The sequence below is a fragment of the Typopeltis vanoorti genome, chromosome 1 (genome assembly GCF_054136105.1).
Source record: "Typopeltis vanoorti isolate ZY-2024b chromosome 1, IOZ_Tvanoo_1.0, whole genome shotgun sequence".
Lineage (NCBI taxonomy): Eukaryota > Metazoa > Arthropoda > Arachnida > Uropygi > Thelyphonidae > Typopeltis > Typopeltis vanoorti.
The window spans coordinates 22,563,839-22,577,771 of record NC_143549.1 but is presented as its reverse complement, the minus strand read 5'-3'; the positions used below and the strand labels follow the sequence as shown (position 1 = coordinate 22,577,771).

The 13,933-nt window shown below is 34.4% G+C and overlaps 1 protein-coding gene across 1 annotated transcript in view; it reads right to left on the bottom strand.

Moving 5' to 3' along the window:
• Sps1 (inactive selenide, water dikinase) overlaps positions 1-10,581 on the bottom strand; it is a 68,529-nt gene extending 57,948 nt beyond the window's left edge. The window contains exons 1-2 of the mRNA XM_090396880.1: positions 10,223-10,581; positions 946-1,049 (exon numbers count right to left, since the gene is read on the bottom strand). Coding sequence (XP_090253006.1) covers positions 946-1,049; positions 10,223-10,484 — 366 coding nt within the window. The 5' untranslated portion in view covers positions 10,485-10,581. The remainder of the gene's footprint in view (positions 1-945; positions 1,050-10,222) is intronic.
• Positions 10,582-13,933: the final 3,352 nt, after the last annotated feature.

Genomic DNA, 13,933 nt, shown 5'->3' with positions numbered 1-13,933 from the left:
TGTTGTTTTTTTTAAGTCTCCATTTGATTTCAATAATTTTTACTTACTTACTCAATTTTAACTGGTTTGTTTGAATAATTAAAAATATATATTTAATTAATTTGTCTGCCTGCGGACCACCTATCCCATCGTCGCAGATCACAAGTTGAGAAACACTGCTCTAAATGCATACTTCTTCAATATTGCACATACATGCAGTGTATAAACAAATGTCAATCTGTCCAGCCACTCAAATTTAAACAAAGTTGGAGTTCTTTTCTGCTTTAATTTTGGTAGTGACAGTGAGTTTAATGCAATAAACCACTAATATTTCTCGTATTAATATTGCCCTTTCTTCATCTAGCTATAGTGACTGTCTAGAACAGTAGACTAAACAAATATTCCTCTGCTGACAGTGTTAATTCACCAACAAGGCTAAAAGTAACTAATTAGTGGTTGGAATGGGTTACAGTAATATTGGAGTGGAAGCAATTGAGAAATTACTAAGTGAAAACAAGTATGATTTATCATATACCTTGTTTTTAGAGTATGTTAAAAATTTTAACTATAAATTAGAAATTTTGCTTAGAGGGAATATTGCTCTTAAGACATTCTGGAGATGAAGGAAAGTGACTAATACATATGAGACCTCACAGGATACAGAGCAATTATAGCTCATGTTTGTTGCAAATTAAGTTCAGTTGGTAAGCTGAATTTAATTTGCACCATTTACTTGATAAAAATGTATATTTCAGAATAGGAAAAAAGGTTTAAAGGGAGGATTTATACGGAAGGTTTAAAGAAAACTGTGATATAATTTACAGCTCCATGAACAGATATACATGTGAATCCATCCCCACCTCCACAAAAAATAGAAGTGTGAATGTCAGTTGTCAATAACATTATTAGACCGAGTTCAAGGTTCCTGAAAAAGAAAACAGTTCTATTTATAAAATAAATTCTTACCATTATATAAGGATCTTCTACAAGGGGATAGAAAAAGTCTGTTGTCTGAACCAAGGAGAGCCCACCATGTCTCAGGGGTGTAACACTACAATCCATACCAATACCTGAAAATAACATTTAAGTAATTTATTATTCATAAAGGTTTACCCAAATTTATGTGTATTATTTCTGAAATATTAATATTACTAACCATATAAAAAAAATAATAAAAAGAATAGTATGTAAATGATAAGGCACAGTTCACAGTATTTTTACTGTGGCATCATCACAGCATATGGAGCTTTTTTCTGGTTGATAATCATTTGAAATTTTTTTTTCATTTTGAACTTTTACCCTAAAAATGGTCCAACTGCAGGTATTTCCAAGAATCCAGAAAATAACTGTTACAGGTGTATGTAGAAATAAAAACATCTGAAAAAGGGATGTTCACTATGGCCACATTACTCACCATGACAAAAAAGAAAATCTGCACCTTTATAGGAGTTGAAAAATGCTTGTTCATTCAAAAATTGTGTTTCATGTTATAAATGTTTTTTGGTCTGTTTACCATTACTTATCTATTGGAGAATGCTGGTCACTGCAAATACCTGTTCATCGATTATTGCTTATTTTGCCATAATGAATATGGCAATCTAAAATAGATGCAGCCAGCAATAATTAATTCATTTCTTACTTGTAATGGAATGAGCAGAATTTGACTATTAACCACCCAACCAGCCACGACATATATACACGTCAGTTACCATTCATGTAAAGTGCATATTAAAATTGTAATACCATTGATGTTACATTGAAATATATGATGAATATGAAGGTTTAGAAGCAGAATATTAAATGCAAGGAGGATGTATGGAACCCGTGTCAGAAAGATTAATAAAAGCTTGAAGAAATCAGTCAAAGCCAAATATAAGTGGGAAAAAAAAAAAAAAATGATAGCCAATTTACTGATGGTGTTAATGATGCCTGGAAAACTCTTAAGAATGTCATAGCAATAACAGCAGATATATTAGGAAAAGTAGGTAGAGATTAATATTACTGATTCGACTTGGAATGTGCGACTCCAACAAAAAATGAGGCATATGGATGAATGCAGCAAAAGAATCACACTCGCAAAGTGTAAAGGAATATCATGTGAATACCAGAGTGCACCAGAATACAAAGAAGAAACATTGAGTACAAACTAACTAGAACATCTCCAAATTTGATATAACTGAAAGTAGTGCCTACTATCAGAAGTTAAATAGAAGCTGGAAAAACTTCTAGTCTAGAACAACATTATGTAGGGATAAGAGTGGCATGGCATGAGTGGGAATGAAAGTATATTAGAAAGATGAGTAGAGCATTTTGATGAATCATTGAATTATATATATATATCTGATCAGCTGAATGACATGGATAAAACAGTCAAATAGAAGATCTAGAAGCAGTTGAACTAATACAAATAATTGATGAGGTGAAAGCAGATATTACAAAACTTACAAGGCTCCAAAAATAAATACAAGCAGAATTAATAAAAAATGCAGATACACAATATTTCACGCAGTGTCAACTTATAGCCAAAATTTGGATTAATAAAAACAATCCGAGATGAGTAGAACCAGAGTATAATATGTCCTATACATAAGGTGATGTTAATGATCTGCTCTTGAGTATAGAGCAGTGTTTATTAAATACCATATAAAATTTTCTCCAACATTCTATTCAAGAGACTTTATGTAGAGAATGCTACTGGTGATTATCAGTGTGGATTCCATTGAGGAAGACCTACAAATGATGAGATTTTTATCATATGCCAAATACATGAAAATTGCAATGAATTTGGAACTGAATAATACCATCTCTTCATAGACTTTAGGGCTGCATATCATATCATACACAGATCTAATTTATTTATTGCAATGATGGAAAAAATAGATAACTCAGAAACTTATTACTTTAGTTAAAGCTACAATGAGAAACACTCAATGTCAGATTAAAATTCAAAACATAATGTCTGATCCAATACATATAAAAAAATGGTGTTCAACAAGGGGATGCATTAGCTTGCTTATTGTTTAATATAATGTTTGAAAAGGTTTTCAGAGATGCTGGTATTAATACAAGAGGAAATCCTACAAATCAATACAAGTTCTGGCATATGCATATGACATATTATAGGAAGGACATAAAAAAGCAACAAAAGGTATCTATAGAATAACTAAGAAAAAACAAAATATATGCCAATAACAAGAAAAACTTGATGATGATCCTTCTCAAATCTAAATTGATTCCTATAAATCTGAAACCATATGTAGCATTATATTCCTGGGATCAGAAGTTAAATTATAAAAATGACAGTACTGAGATTTAAAAATGCATTCTTTCTGCAAAGCAATGCCTAAAAGCAAAAATAACTATGTAGAAAGTGCATATAAAACAAGTATTAATTTATTCCTCCGAAAACTGGGTATTATCAATGGCAGATGAAACACTGTTAGGTCTATTTGAATGAAGGGTCTCCGACATTTTTGGAGCAGTACAAGAGAAGGGGATGCATAAAAAATGGATACAATTATAAAACTTGGTACCCACACAGTTATGTGCTGATGTAAAACTGGTGTGCAAAGTCAAAATTTTCCTTATCTCACATTTTAGCTTTACATCAGCATATAATTCTGTGTGGGTGGGTGCACCTGCAAGCAGTACAAGATTCCTTATCATATTGGTTCTAAAGTCAAATGACAAGCGCAAATGCTTCTAAGTGCAAAGTTATACATTTTGGTTTGAGACCAGAGATGATGTTAATGGTGATTTGCTATACGTGGTCAACAAAACCTGGTGATCTGGAAATGATAGCATAGAATTAAAGTTAGAGTACATTATTCAGTTGATTAAGTCATCCTAGTGGAATACCTGCACTGCTGAAAAGGACAATAACTCAAAGGAGTAAAGCAGTCGTTTGTCCACTATGTAAAGGTTTTCAGGTGATCACATCCTGACTGCTAGGTTCAGATATGGAACTGTTTTGGCAAGCATTGGTAAAATCATACCAAGCCTATGGAATTATGCATTTGAAAACAGCTTGAAGAATGTGGACCTCAAAGGGGATAGAAAGATGCAAGAAAGGTTTACATATGAAGTGAGGAGATCTCACAGTAAGATTTTACAGTTATCACATGAGAAAGGAAAAAGAACTACGAGTCCTTCCTGAGAAGTGAGTAAGTGTGATTATGATACATGTGATCTACACTTCTCATGGCATGTGAAATAGGTGTGGAATGGACCAGCAGTGGATAATTGCATCTTCAGTGAATGTTTTAAAAGATACAATAGGTATTTAGGTACTGTGTAATGTGGAAGATGCCATCTCTCAATTATTACTTGATCCTGAAGAAGCTTTTAGTTAATATTCAAATGAGCATGAGATTTGCATTTTATTTAAAATAAAAAGTATTCCATGTTTACAAATAAACTGGAGAATCTATTTGTAATTTGAATTTGTTTCTGCAATTCATCTGAATTGCAGAAACAAATTGAATGAGTGAAGAAATTTCATTTTTTTGAACCGTTTATTAGCATTATCAACTGTAAAAGACAATTTTTTAAATCTAAATAGCAGAAAGCTATTTCAGAAATTTTAGCGAAGAAAACTGCAAAAAATTTGGGGCAACGTAGACATACAAAGAATAAATAATTCTGAAATTTATGCTAAGGTAAAGAAAGATAAGTTAGCAAATTTTAATACTAACAAAAACACAATCCTACCTTATTTTCCATAAGAAAGGCCATATCTCACTCTCCACTTCTGAGGAAATTCTATTCATCAAACAAGGATCAGTTCTTTCTGGGGTTGATTCACATTTGCTGACTTAAGACAGCATGTCCACAACCTCTTCTGCTCAACTCCTAACATTAACTGTATTCAGAAAAGAACTATTCATTAATACCTAAGTTGTTCCATAGTGAGCCTACTTCCCCAAATCACTTTCCCATAATGTTCTGTTTCTACAGGTTGGTTGGTAGCCAAGACATTGTGTGCCAAGGGTTTGACATGGAAGATTTTGTGCAATGTAATGTGCGCTGTGTATTTGTCATGACCAAGAGAAAATGGACTGTGGTATGAGAGTAGCAGCAGAAAGATGTTTTACGAATGAGAAATGAGAGACTTCTTGGAAGTGAGAGTATGAAAAAAACAGAAATTCAGTTAGTACTGAATGCTATGAAACTGAAAGTACTGGAGTTCAAGGTTTAAATGATAGTGAAAGAAATGTGAAAGAGTATAATGAGGTGACTGAAAGTATCAGTAAGATGGAATATGTGGCAGAAATCCTACCACCAGAAGTTCAGGAGAGCACAGAATTCCTGAATAAAGAAATAGTGCAAAGTCAAAAAGAAAACAAAAGAAAGAATAATTTCCATGGAGCAGCATCCATGGAAATTATTCTTGCATGGATGCTTCCATGGACTGGTCACCACTATTTCTCCACTTCCACCTAACCATGAACGAACAAAAGCAAGTGATGGTCAACATCCATATACTGTTCAGCTCCTAATCAACTTATCTTAATTCATTTCATATACTTCTGTCCTTTGGAAGTCTTCCCAGTACTGTTTTTTCATCAACAAGTATAACTTTTCAAAACATTAAACAGATATCTCTTCTCTCTAATCACTTGTCCACATGCAGTAGTATCCGGTTACTGCTGGATCTTGAAACCTCTATGTGGAGATGACAAACTTCTTTGGATACCCTAAGTCTTATTATTTTACATTAGTATCAAAAGAAAACCCAGTTTGTTAATCTTAAGAGTTTTCAAAAGACTACTGCTATTATTACCATAGAGGTATCTTCATGGAGTCAGAAGGCTCTGTGGAAATAGCTATATGATGAAATAAGGAAAAATTTTCCTTATTAAACCTATAAAATACCTTAACAGCATTGACACAGCCTATATAACAAACTACAAAATTTTATGATGGCTTTCCCAAAATGGCCTTACATCATCCCATAAATTAATTTCATCATTCATCACATATGTTTTACTTTCAAGGCCTTCACATTCCTTAATTCTTTACAGTTTTGACATTCTAGTTTTTAATTTTTTTAATATTTTTCATTTTTAAATTTTACCAGGTTTTATTTACAAATAATATCACATCATTCCATATACTGGATTTATTCAAATCTTTTAATACTATCCTATTATTTTTATGCTTAATTCTCCTTTATTTGTATCTCCACTTTCACACAGATTTGGTTTCTGCAAATATTTCCATGAGAAATAATCATCTGAAATAGCATCAATAATTCCCCCATTTAGTACTAAGCTCGTTGGAACACGTGCAGTCGGTGCTCAACATCTCTTCACAGTGCACCTCAAAACCCACAGAAAAAGTTTCTTTTCCTCCTCCACCATCCCTGCAAAAGCTGTACTGTGGAAGTCTTTCCCAAGAAATACAATATACAGTCATTTAAATCAAATGCAAACAAGTTCCTCCATTCCCAACCCATACATGGTATTTATGTAATGTGGGTTGATCAACCAAATTCTTGTGTATGGGCTCAACATAAAATATAAATAAATAAAAAACATCCCTTCACAGTATCTCAGTTTTAAATTTTAATGGAGCTCTATCTTACTATTTTGACTATTATTAAAATTTCAAAAAAACAGCTAATGCCTTTTTGTTCTTGTAGAGGGAGTAGGCGAAGCCATTTTAGCCCTAACTTTTGGTGACTGAATGGGCAGTTCAATCTCCACTGGTAGCCAATCAGAGATAGCTAGCCCAAGATAACACTAATTAACCAGTATGTATTCTGTCCTCTCACCAACTCTGTTCCTGCTATAATTGACCTCCAACCCAATACAGTTTTGCAGATGACAGCACACTACACTCCTTGCTTGCATTCAACCACCACCACCACCCTCAACTCCGATCTTCAAGCCATCCTACAATGTGGTTCGGATAACCTCATAAATTTCAACGCCAACAAAACCTAGTTCTGTGCTATTTCCCATAAAAAAGAACAACTTTTTCCCAGTATCATTTTCAATGATACCCAAATTTCCAGACAGCCTGAGATCTCGCTCCTCGGAATCACCCTCACATCAAACCTGTCCTGGCACAAACATATCTCAAACATTGCATCCTCAGCCTCAAAAAAAAACTAGGATTTCTCTTCTGCTCAAGATGTTACTTCACCCCTGAACAGCTACTAACATTATACAAGTCACAAATCTGCCCAACTATTGAATACTGCACTCCCACATATGGGAGTGCAGTATTCAGTATTCAATTGGGGTGAGGCCCCTAAAAGCTCTCTCAAAATGCTAGACTCAATACAAAGGAGGGCAATTAGACTTATCAATGATCCATCCCTTACCAACTCCCCCCCCCCCCCCCCCCACTTTCACACAGACGTTTGATCTGCAGCATGAGATATTCTACAAATATTTCCATGGGAAATGCTCATCCGAAATAACATCAATAATTCCCCCACTCAGTACTAAGCTCGTTGGAACACGTGCAGCTGCTGCACAACATCCCTTCACAGTACACCTAGAAACAAACAGAACAAATTTCTCTTCCTCTTCCTTCATTCCTACAGCTTCTGCACTGTGGAACAGTCTCCCACCTGCTGTGTTTCCTAACAAATACAATTCAGTCATTCAAATCAAAATGTAAACAAATTCTTCCTTTCTCATCCCACCACCCATACATGGTACTAATGTACTATAGGTTGACCAATCAACCCCCTGTGTATTCAAAACATATGGGAAAAATATAACAAACTTAAAATTTGCAGACAACATTGCATTACTTACAAGCACGGAAGATCTAGATCAAATTTATAATAAAATAAAAAGAGAATGTATGAAATTTGGAAGGGAAAAAAAATCAGCTAACGCCTTTTTGTTCCCGTATAGAATAAGTAAGGCCTTTTTAGCCCTACCTAACTTTTGGAGACTGAGTGGGCAGTTCAATCTCTATTGGTAGTCAATCAGAGATGGCTGACCCAAGGCTATCACTAATTAATTGGCATGCAGTGAAGAAAGCGACTAACTAGTACTGTCATCTCGTGGTCCCTAACCCTAACAAAATATTTTTAATGTCTGAAAATAGCGTGGATTTGATGGCCGATTTTCTTGAGTTTACGGGACGAAAAACCCATTTGCTTGTGCCAGAGACTGACTAATTCAGGAATTGATCGAAAAAAGGCTTTGAAAATATGCCTCTAGTTGGTGACTAGATTTGAACCCGTCTTTCTTCTTGCAGTCAAGACTGCAGAGTGCAAGCAAACACTTCTACTGAGCTACATAGGCTCTCATTTTTTAAATTATTCATTAAAATTTCAATGATGGGGGGGAGGGGGTAGAGAGGATCCAGAGACGAGTAACCAAGGTGATAGCTGGTCTATGGAATGAACCTTACGAGAACAGGTTGAAGATCTGTGGGTTACAGAAATTGGTTGATAGGCAGAAAAGGGGTGATATGATCGAGACATTCAAATTACTGAAGGGTTTTTACAAGATTAATTCAGAGGAAATTTTTCAGAACATGTCTGGTGATGAGAGAACTAAGGACCATCCATTGAAACTGAGCAAGAATGTAGTTAGCAAGGGTGTTGAACTAGGTTATTTACTTGGAGCAGTGAATGAGTAGAATAAGCTGCCAGAGTTTGTTATGGGTACCGTGATAAATGAGTTCAAAGCAAAGTATGATAGATACTGTGCGAATGTCGAATAGTTGTTCTTGATATGATGTTTAGGGCCTCCCTCGATGAGTCTAAGGACTCCTTGGAGTTGCCCATAAGAATAATAATAATTTATTGATAACTATCTAACAAATCTATAAACATGTGATAGCACACATCATTTTTGATCCTGTTACTACAGGTTATTATTCCTTTTCATAAAGCTTCATCTGTGCACAATCTGGTCACCTGGGTTTGTCGGTGATGTGAAGTGGATTTAGAGGCGAGTGACCAAGATGTAGCAGTTCTGTATGATGGTCTAATATGAGTAGAGATTAAAGATTTGTGGGTTACAGAGGTTGATTAATTTACTCCTGATACCCTTGCTTGCTTGTCTTCACACCAGCAAGGATGCGAGGGCAAAATTCTTTGCTTGAAGAGTGAATGAGTGGAATGGATTGCCAGAGTCAGTTGTTTATGTGCTTTGAGATGGCTCCGAGTACCCTCACAGTGATCGTTTGATCAAAAAAGCAGAAAATTCAAAAATATATAAATGCAAGTCATGTGTTTGCATCATGCAAAAGTGGTTGGATTTTTAATTAAAACTATTTTTTTTTTAATCAGGAAAACATGCAGGTGAACCAGATAACATTTGTCATTATGGTGAACTGCATACTGCAGTATGTAAATAGACAATGGTGTTGTGTATAGCATAGAAATGGAACAAGTACTCTTCCAAGAAGAGTTTTTGGGCTCCATGAAGGTACGGACAAGCACATAAAGTGGGAAAAATAGGAAATAATGTTTGCTCTCAATGCATTTATGAAAATAAGACAAATAATGAAAGCAACTGAAATTGCAAACTTTAATTGTGCAGAAATATTTAAATTATTTCAGGCATAATATAAATATCCATTACGCGATATCTTATGTCAAAGTTACCACAAACTAAAAAATCTAATTGGTAAGCCATGGAATTTTATCGGAATTTATTATTCATTTTGATAATGTATATGTTCCCGATGTATTAAAAACATGCAAAATTTCCCTCTCCAGTCTCACTAGATATACGATATAAAGAGGCGGAGAAAAAAAATAAATTGCCTACGTCAGCCGCCATTATAGAAAAATGGGATTTTTTTTTTTGACATTTAAAAAGTAATGGACTTTTTCTGGTCTGTTGCAATCATTCCACAATATGTAACTACAGACATCCCTGCATGCTGAGAATTTTCTCTGAAATATCACGTTTCGTAAATTACAAAGAACAAAAAACGCCTAGCGCGCCAAATTACAGCCCTCCGTCGAGAGCAGAGGCTGAAACGTCTACAGCGGCTTGCGATAAAAAGCAGAAAATAATACCATACTAATAAATAAAATAAAATATCCCATTAAAGGACTCATTTAAATTTTCAACTTTTCACATTATGATTTTCTATAATCGCAACAAACTAATTATATAAAACACCAATAATATCACATACACGCTGACGCCGGTATCAAAGACCTTTTTAGTTCCAACGACAGTCGCCATTTTTGTAACTATTATACTTGTTAAGCCTAAAACTAAAATTACACATAATTGCATTTTAAAAACATTACCTATTCTTGTAATCGCCATTTGCATGAAATGAGCTTGTTCAGGATCCTGACCATTACCATCTTGAGTTAGTCCCTCCAGGAGTTTGAGCAAAACTTCCTGGGGGACTTTACACCCTCATCCTTTCAGATCGGCATATTTAGTCAGCCTGAAACTAGCATCCAATTCATGCTGTGTTGGATCAAACTGTCTTCTCATTGCTAAAGCCGCATTACATCCGACTTCTAACTGTACAGTTGCCGCTGTAACTTGCGAAGCTTCCATCGTTACTACTTGTTACTTCCCAATAAAGACTCCGTAGAGAAATTCTAGCAGATCGGAATCAAGGTACACACAGCCCTTCAACCTCTCCTTTCAACAAAATGGCTCCTGGCCTTTGTAAGAATATAGTTGAAGACCCGGATAATGTAAGAGACGTGATTGGTCGAGACCATACTTCTGCGAGCCACGTGATACAATATGTCGTAGTATGCGGCGCTGTGAAGTGGCAATAGCGCCTGCAAGGAAAAGTGGGAATGATGCAATAAAAAGTAAGGAAATGCACCGAGTACAACTTGTCAGCTACCAGTTTCGGTTTCCTGTGAAAATAAATTCTCTCTTTATTTCTGCAGTAAATCCATGTAAGCATTAAAATAGTAATATATAACGATTCTGCTTCAGTTATGTTTTTCCAAAAGAAGGAATAAAGAGTTAATAACAGCATAATGTCCAAGCATTTTAAAGCACTTCAACTGATCGAGAAATATTATCGCAAATTACTGTGTTCCAGCACAAACTCTTACTAAACTCTTAAGCTTACCCTTAAAACAGAATTGAAGAATATAACACGACCATTCTAACTACGAGGACAGTAGAAATCCATATTTAAGAAACAGTATTAAATATCATCATGTTAAATATGGGGGAAAAGTGATTGATATTAGTTTTCGCCTATTTTGGCACTTATTTTACACTTGTGAAATTTTTAAAATTCAGAAAATAACCACAAAAAAAAAAGATATGGGAATCCATATAAATATATTGAATAAACTTTTATTTCAAATTAAAAAGTTTTAATTAAATTTAAATTAAAAGTTTTACTTATTTCTAACAGTATCGCCCTTTTAATCATAAAAATAATCTTCATTTTCATGATATCAGTGAATGCAAAAGTAACTGTTAAATCGATTTTTTTTCAATTAACAGTTACTGTTCATTAACTTAACTAACACATAGACTTCATAATGTATTATTGCACTTTAGTAATGCGAAAAAGTCTCGATGACCAGAAATTCAATCTGAATGCATTTTTATGTATGGCTTGAATTAGTAGAAGATAACTAATATCACCATGATATTGTTCTGAATTAGTGCCGGAATTCACACTATTTCAGACAAGAATAATGTAGCATTATGGTTTGAGACAACGAGATGGCAGAACTTGTCTGCTGTAGTCTTGTTTGCAGAGGCCAGTTGAATCACTTGAGCCAAAAATAATTTTCCAAGCCAGTGTAACGTGTAAGCAGGCTCGTTCCGTACAAGATGCAATGAACCCGGGCGGCAAAATTTAGGAGCGATATAATCGAACACGTTCATAAAACATAGGGAATAAATAATACACTGAAGGGGGCACAAAAATTTTGCGCCCAGGTGGTGCAAACCCACAGAAACGCCCTGCAGGTAGGTCAATTGTATTCGCTAATCAATATCTCTTTTAAGTCAACACCAGAGCATCTCTTCAGATAGGAAGAAAATGTTATCTCTGCTTTAGAGTTAACTTCCACTAGATGTTTAAGAAACTCATAATTTGTCTGAATATCAGGAACTTTTTCAAGTCAATCTGCAGAAGAAAAAAAAAATCCAGATTTCTTGACAGAAAATCATTCACCCTCAGTAAACAGAATTCGAATCATGTCTTAACAGGTTGTACTGCTGTTTGGAATTACGAACCAAGCAAGTAGGGCTCTCAGTTTAGTGCCTTGTGTTTATTAACTGAGTGTATTCTTTTGGGGCAGTTTGATTATCTTGCAGAATGAAAAATCGTGGTTTCTGAAAGGGGAAATTCTGCAATAACCATATGACACACACTAACCTACGCCTTAATTTAAAAAAAAAAAACTTATAAAAGTTCTCGTCCTAGACGGGATTCGAATCCATTTTCTTCAACCAATAAACATTATCAATACTGAATAATCTACAGATGTTCATCTTTTCACAAGTCAGAGGAGAAGTGCACTCTTATCAGAAAATGCAGTCATTATAAGAGATAAATCTAAAGTCTGAAATTTATATGATTTTCAGATCAAGGTTATATAAATCTCAATAAAAATACATGATTATCGCTGTAAACTCGTAAGGAAGCTCAAGTGATCAGAAAAAGCAAAATAAAGCATTTAAATTTATTAAAAATGACCAAGATGATAGCAGGTCTATGGAAGGAACCTTATGAAAATAGGTTGAAGATTTGTGGGTTGCAGAAATTGGTTGATAGGTAAAGGGGAGATATGATTGAGACATTCAAATTGCTGAAGGGTTTCAATAGGATTAATTCAGAGGATATTTTTGAGAACAGGACTGGTAGTAGTGGTGGTGGGAGGACTAGGGGACATCCATCGAAGCTGGGCACGAGTGTGGTTTGTAAGGGTGTTAGAGCTGGGTTTTTTACTTTTAAAGTGGTGAATGAGTGGAATAAGCTGCCAGAGTCTGTTGTGGGTGATATGACGGTGAATGAGTTCAAGGCAAAGTATGATAGATACTCTGTGAACGTCGAATAGTTGTGATGGACATGGTGTTTAGAGCTTCCCTCGATGAGTCTAAGGACTCCTTGGAGTTGCCAATAATTTTTTTTTGTTATGTAATAATTTTTTTTATAGTTTATTATCTCTCAAATAATTACATGAATATACTAATATTTAGGCAACAATGCATCTTTTTCTTGCAAAATGGTTCAGTAAGAATTATAATTACTCTTAATATCATTATCATTTGCAGAATTTCTCATTGACACAAGAGTAAAAAGTGTGTATTATTACCATTAATAATAATCTTAGTAATCGTGTTTATTTTTAATGACTCACAAGTTAAACAATATTACTTATGTTGCAGTTTACATAATAATATTTTTTTAAAATTTAAATTGTAAATTAAATATATAATTTTAAACTTAAATATATAACTGAAGTATTACTATCACATTTTCTGTTTACTACTAGAATTCATTACAGAATGTTAAGTGAATAATGTTAGATAAATACTACTACTAGGATGTAACTCAACTGCACCCTCGAAGCTTTGTAATTAGCTTATCTGAGGGTGATACTGATTATATATACATATATTTGTTATTGATTTGGTTGCTGTGTTGGAAGTAGGCAGATCTTTGGGAAGTCAAATGAATGATCTGAAAGGTCGGATCAAAGTGAAATTGCCGATATATCCTGTGTTATTGCATCTGTCTTGATGGTTCGCGTTCTTTTTTTTTTATTGTAGGCTTCTTTTTGAACTATTTAGGAGGCTTTTTTCTTCACAGTGGCAGCCTTTCTATGTCTTCTGTGCTTTTAATTTGTATCGGCTTTGAAGTTTGTGACTTCCTTATGAATATCTTGGCATCTCTGGTCCACAAAAATTGGTATTTTTTTCTTCCATTTTTGCTTTTCTTGTTTGGTACAACAGATTCTGGTTGAATGGTGTTAAATATTCGGATAGGAAGATTGGTGTATTGTCTTGCTGTGCAT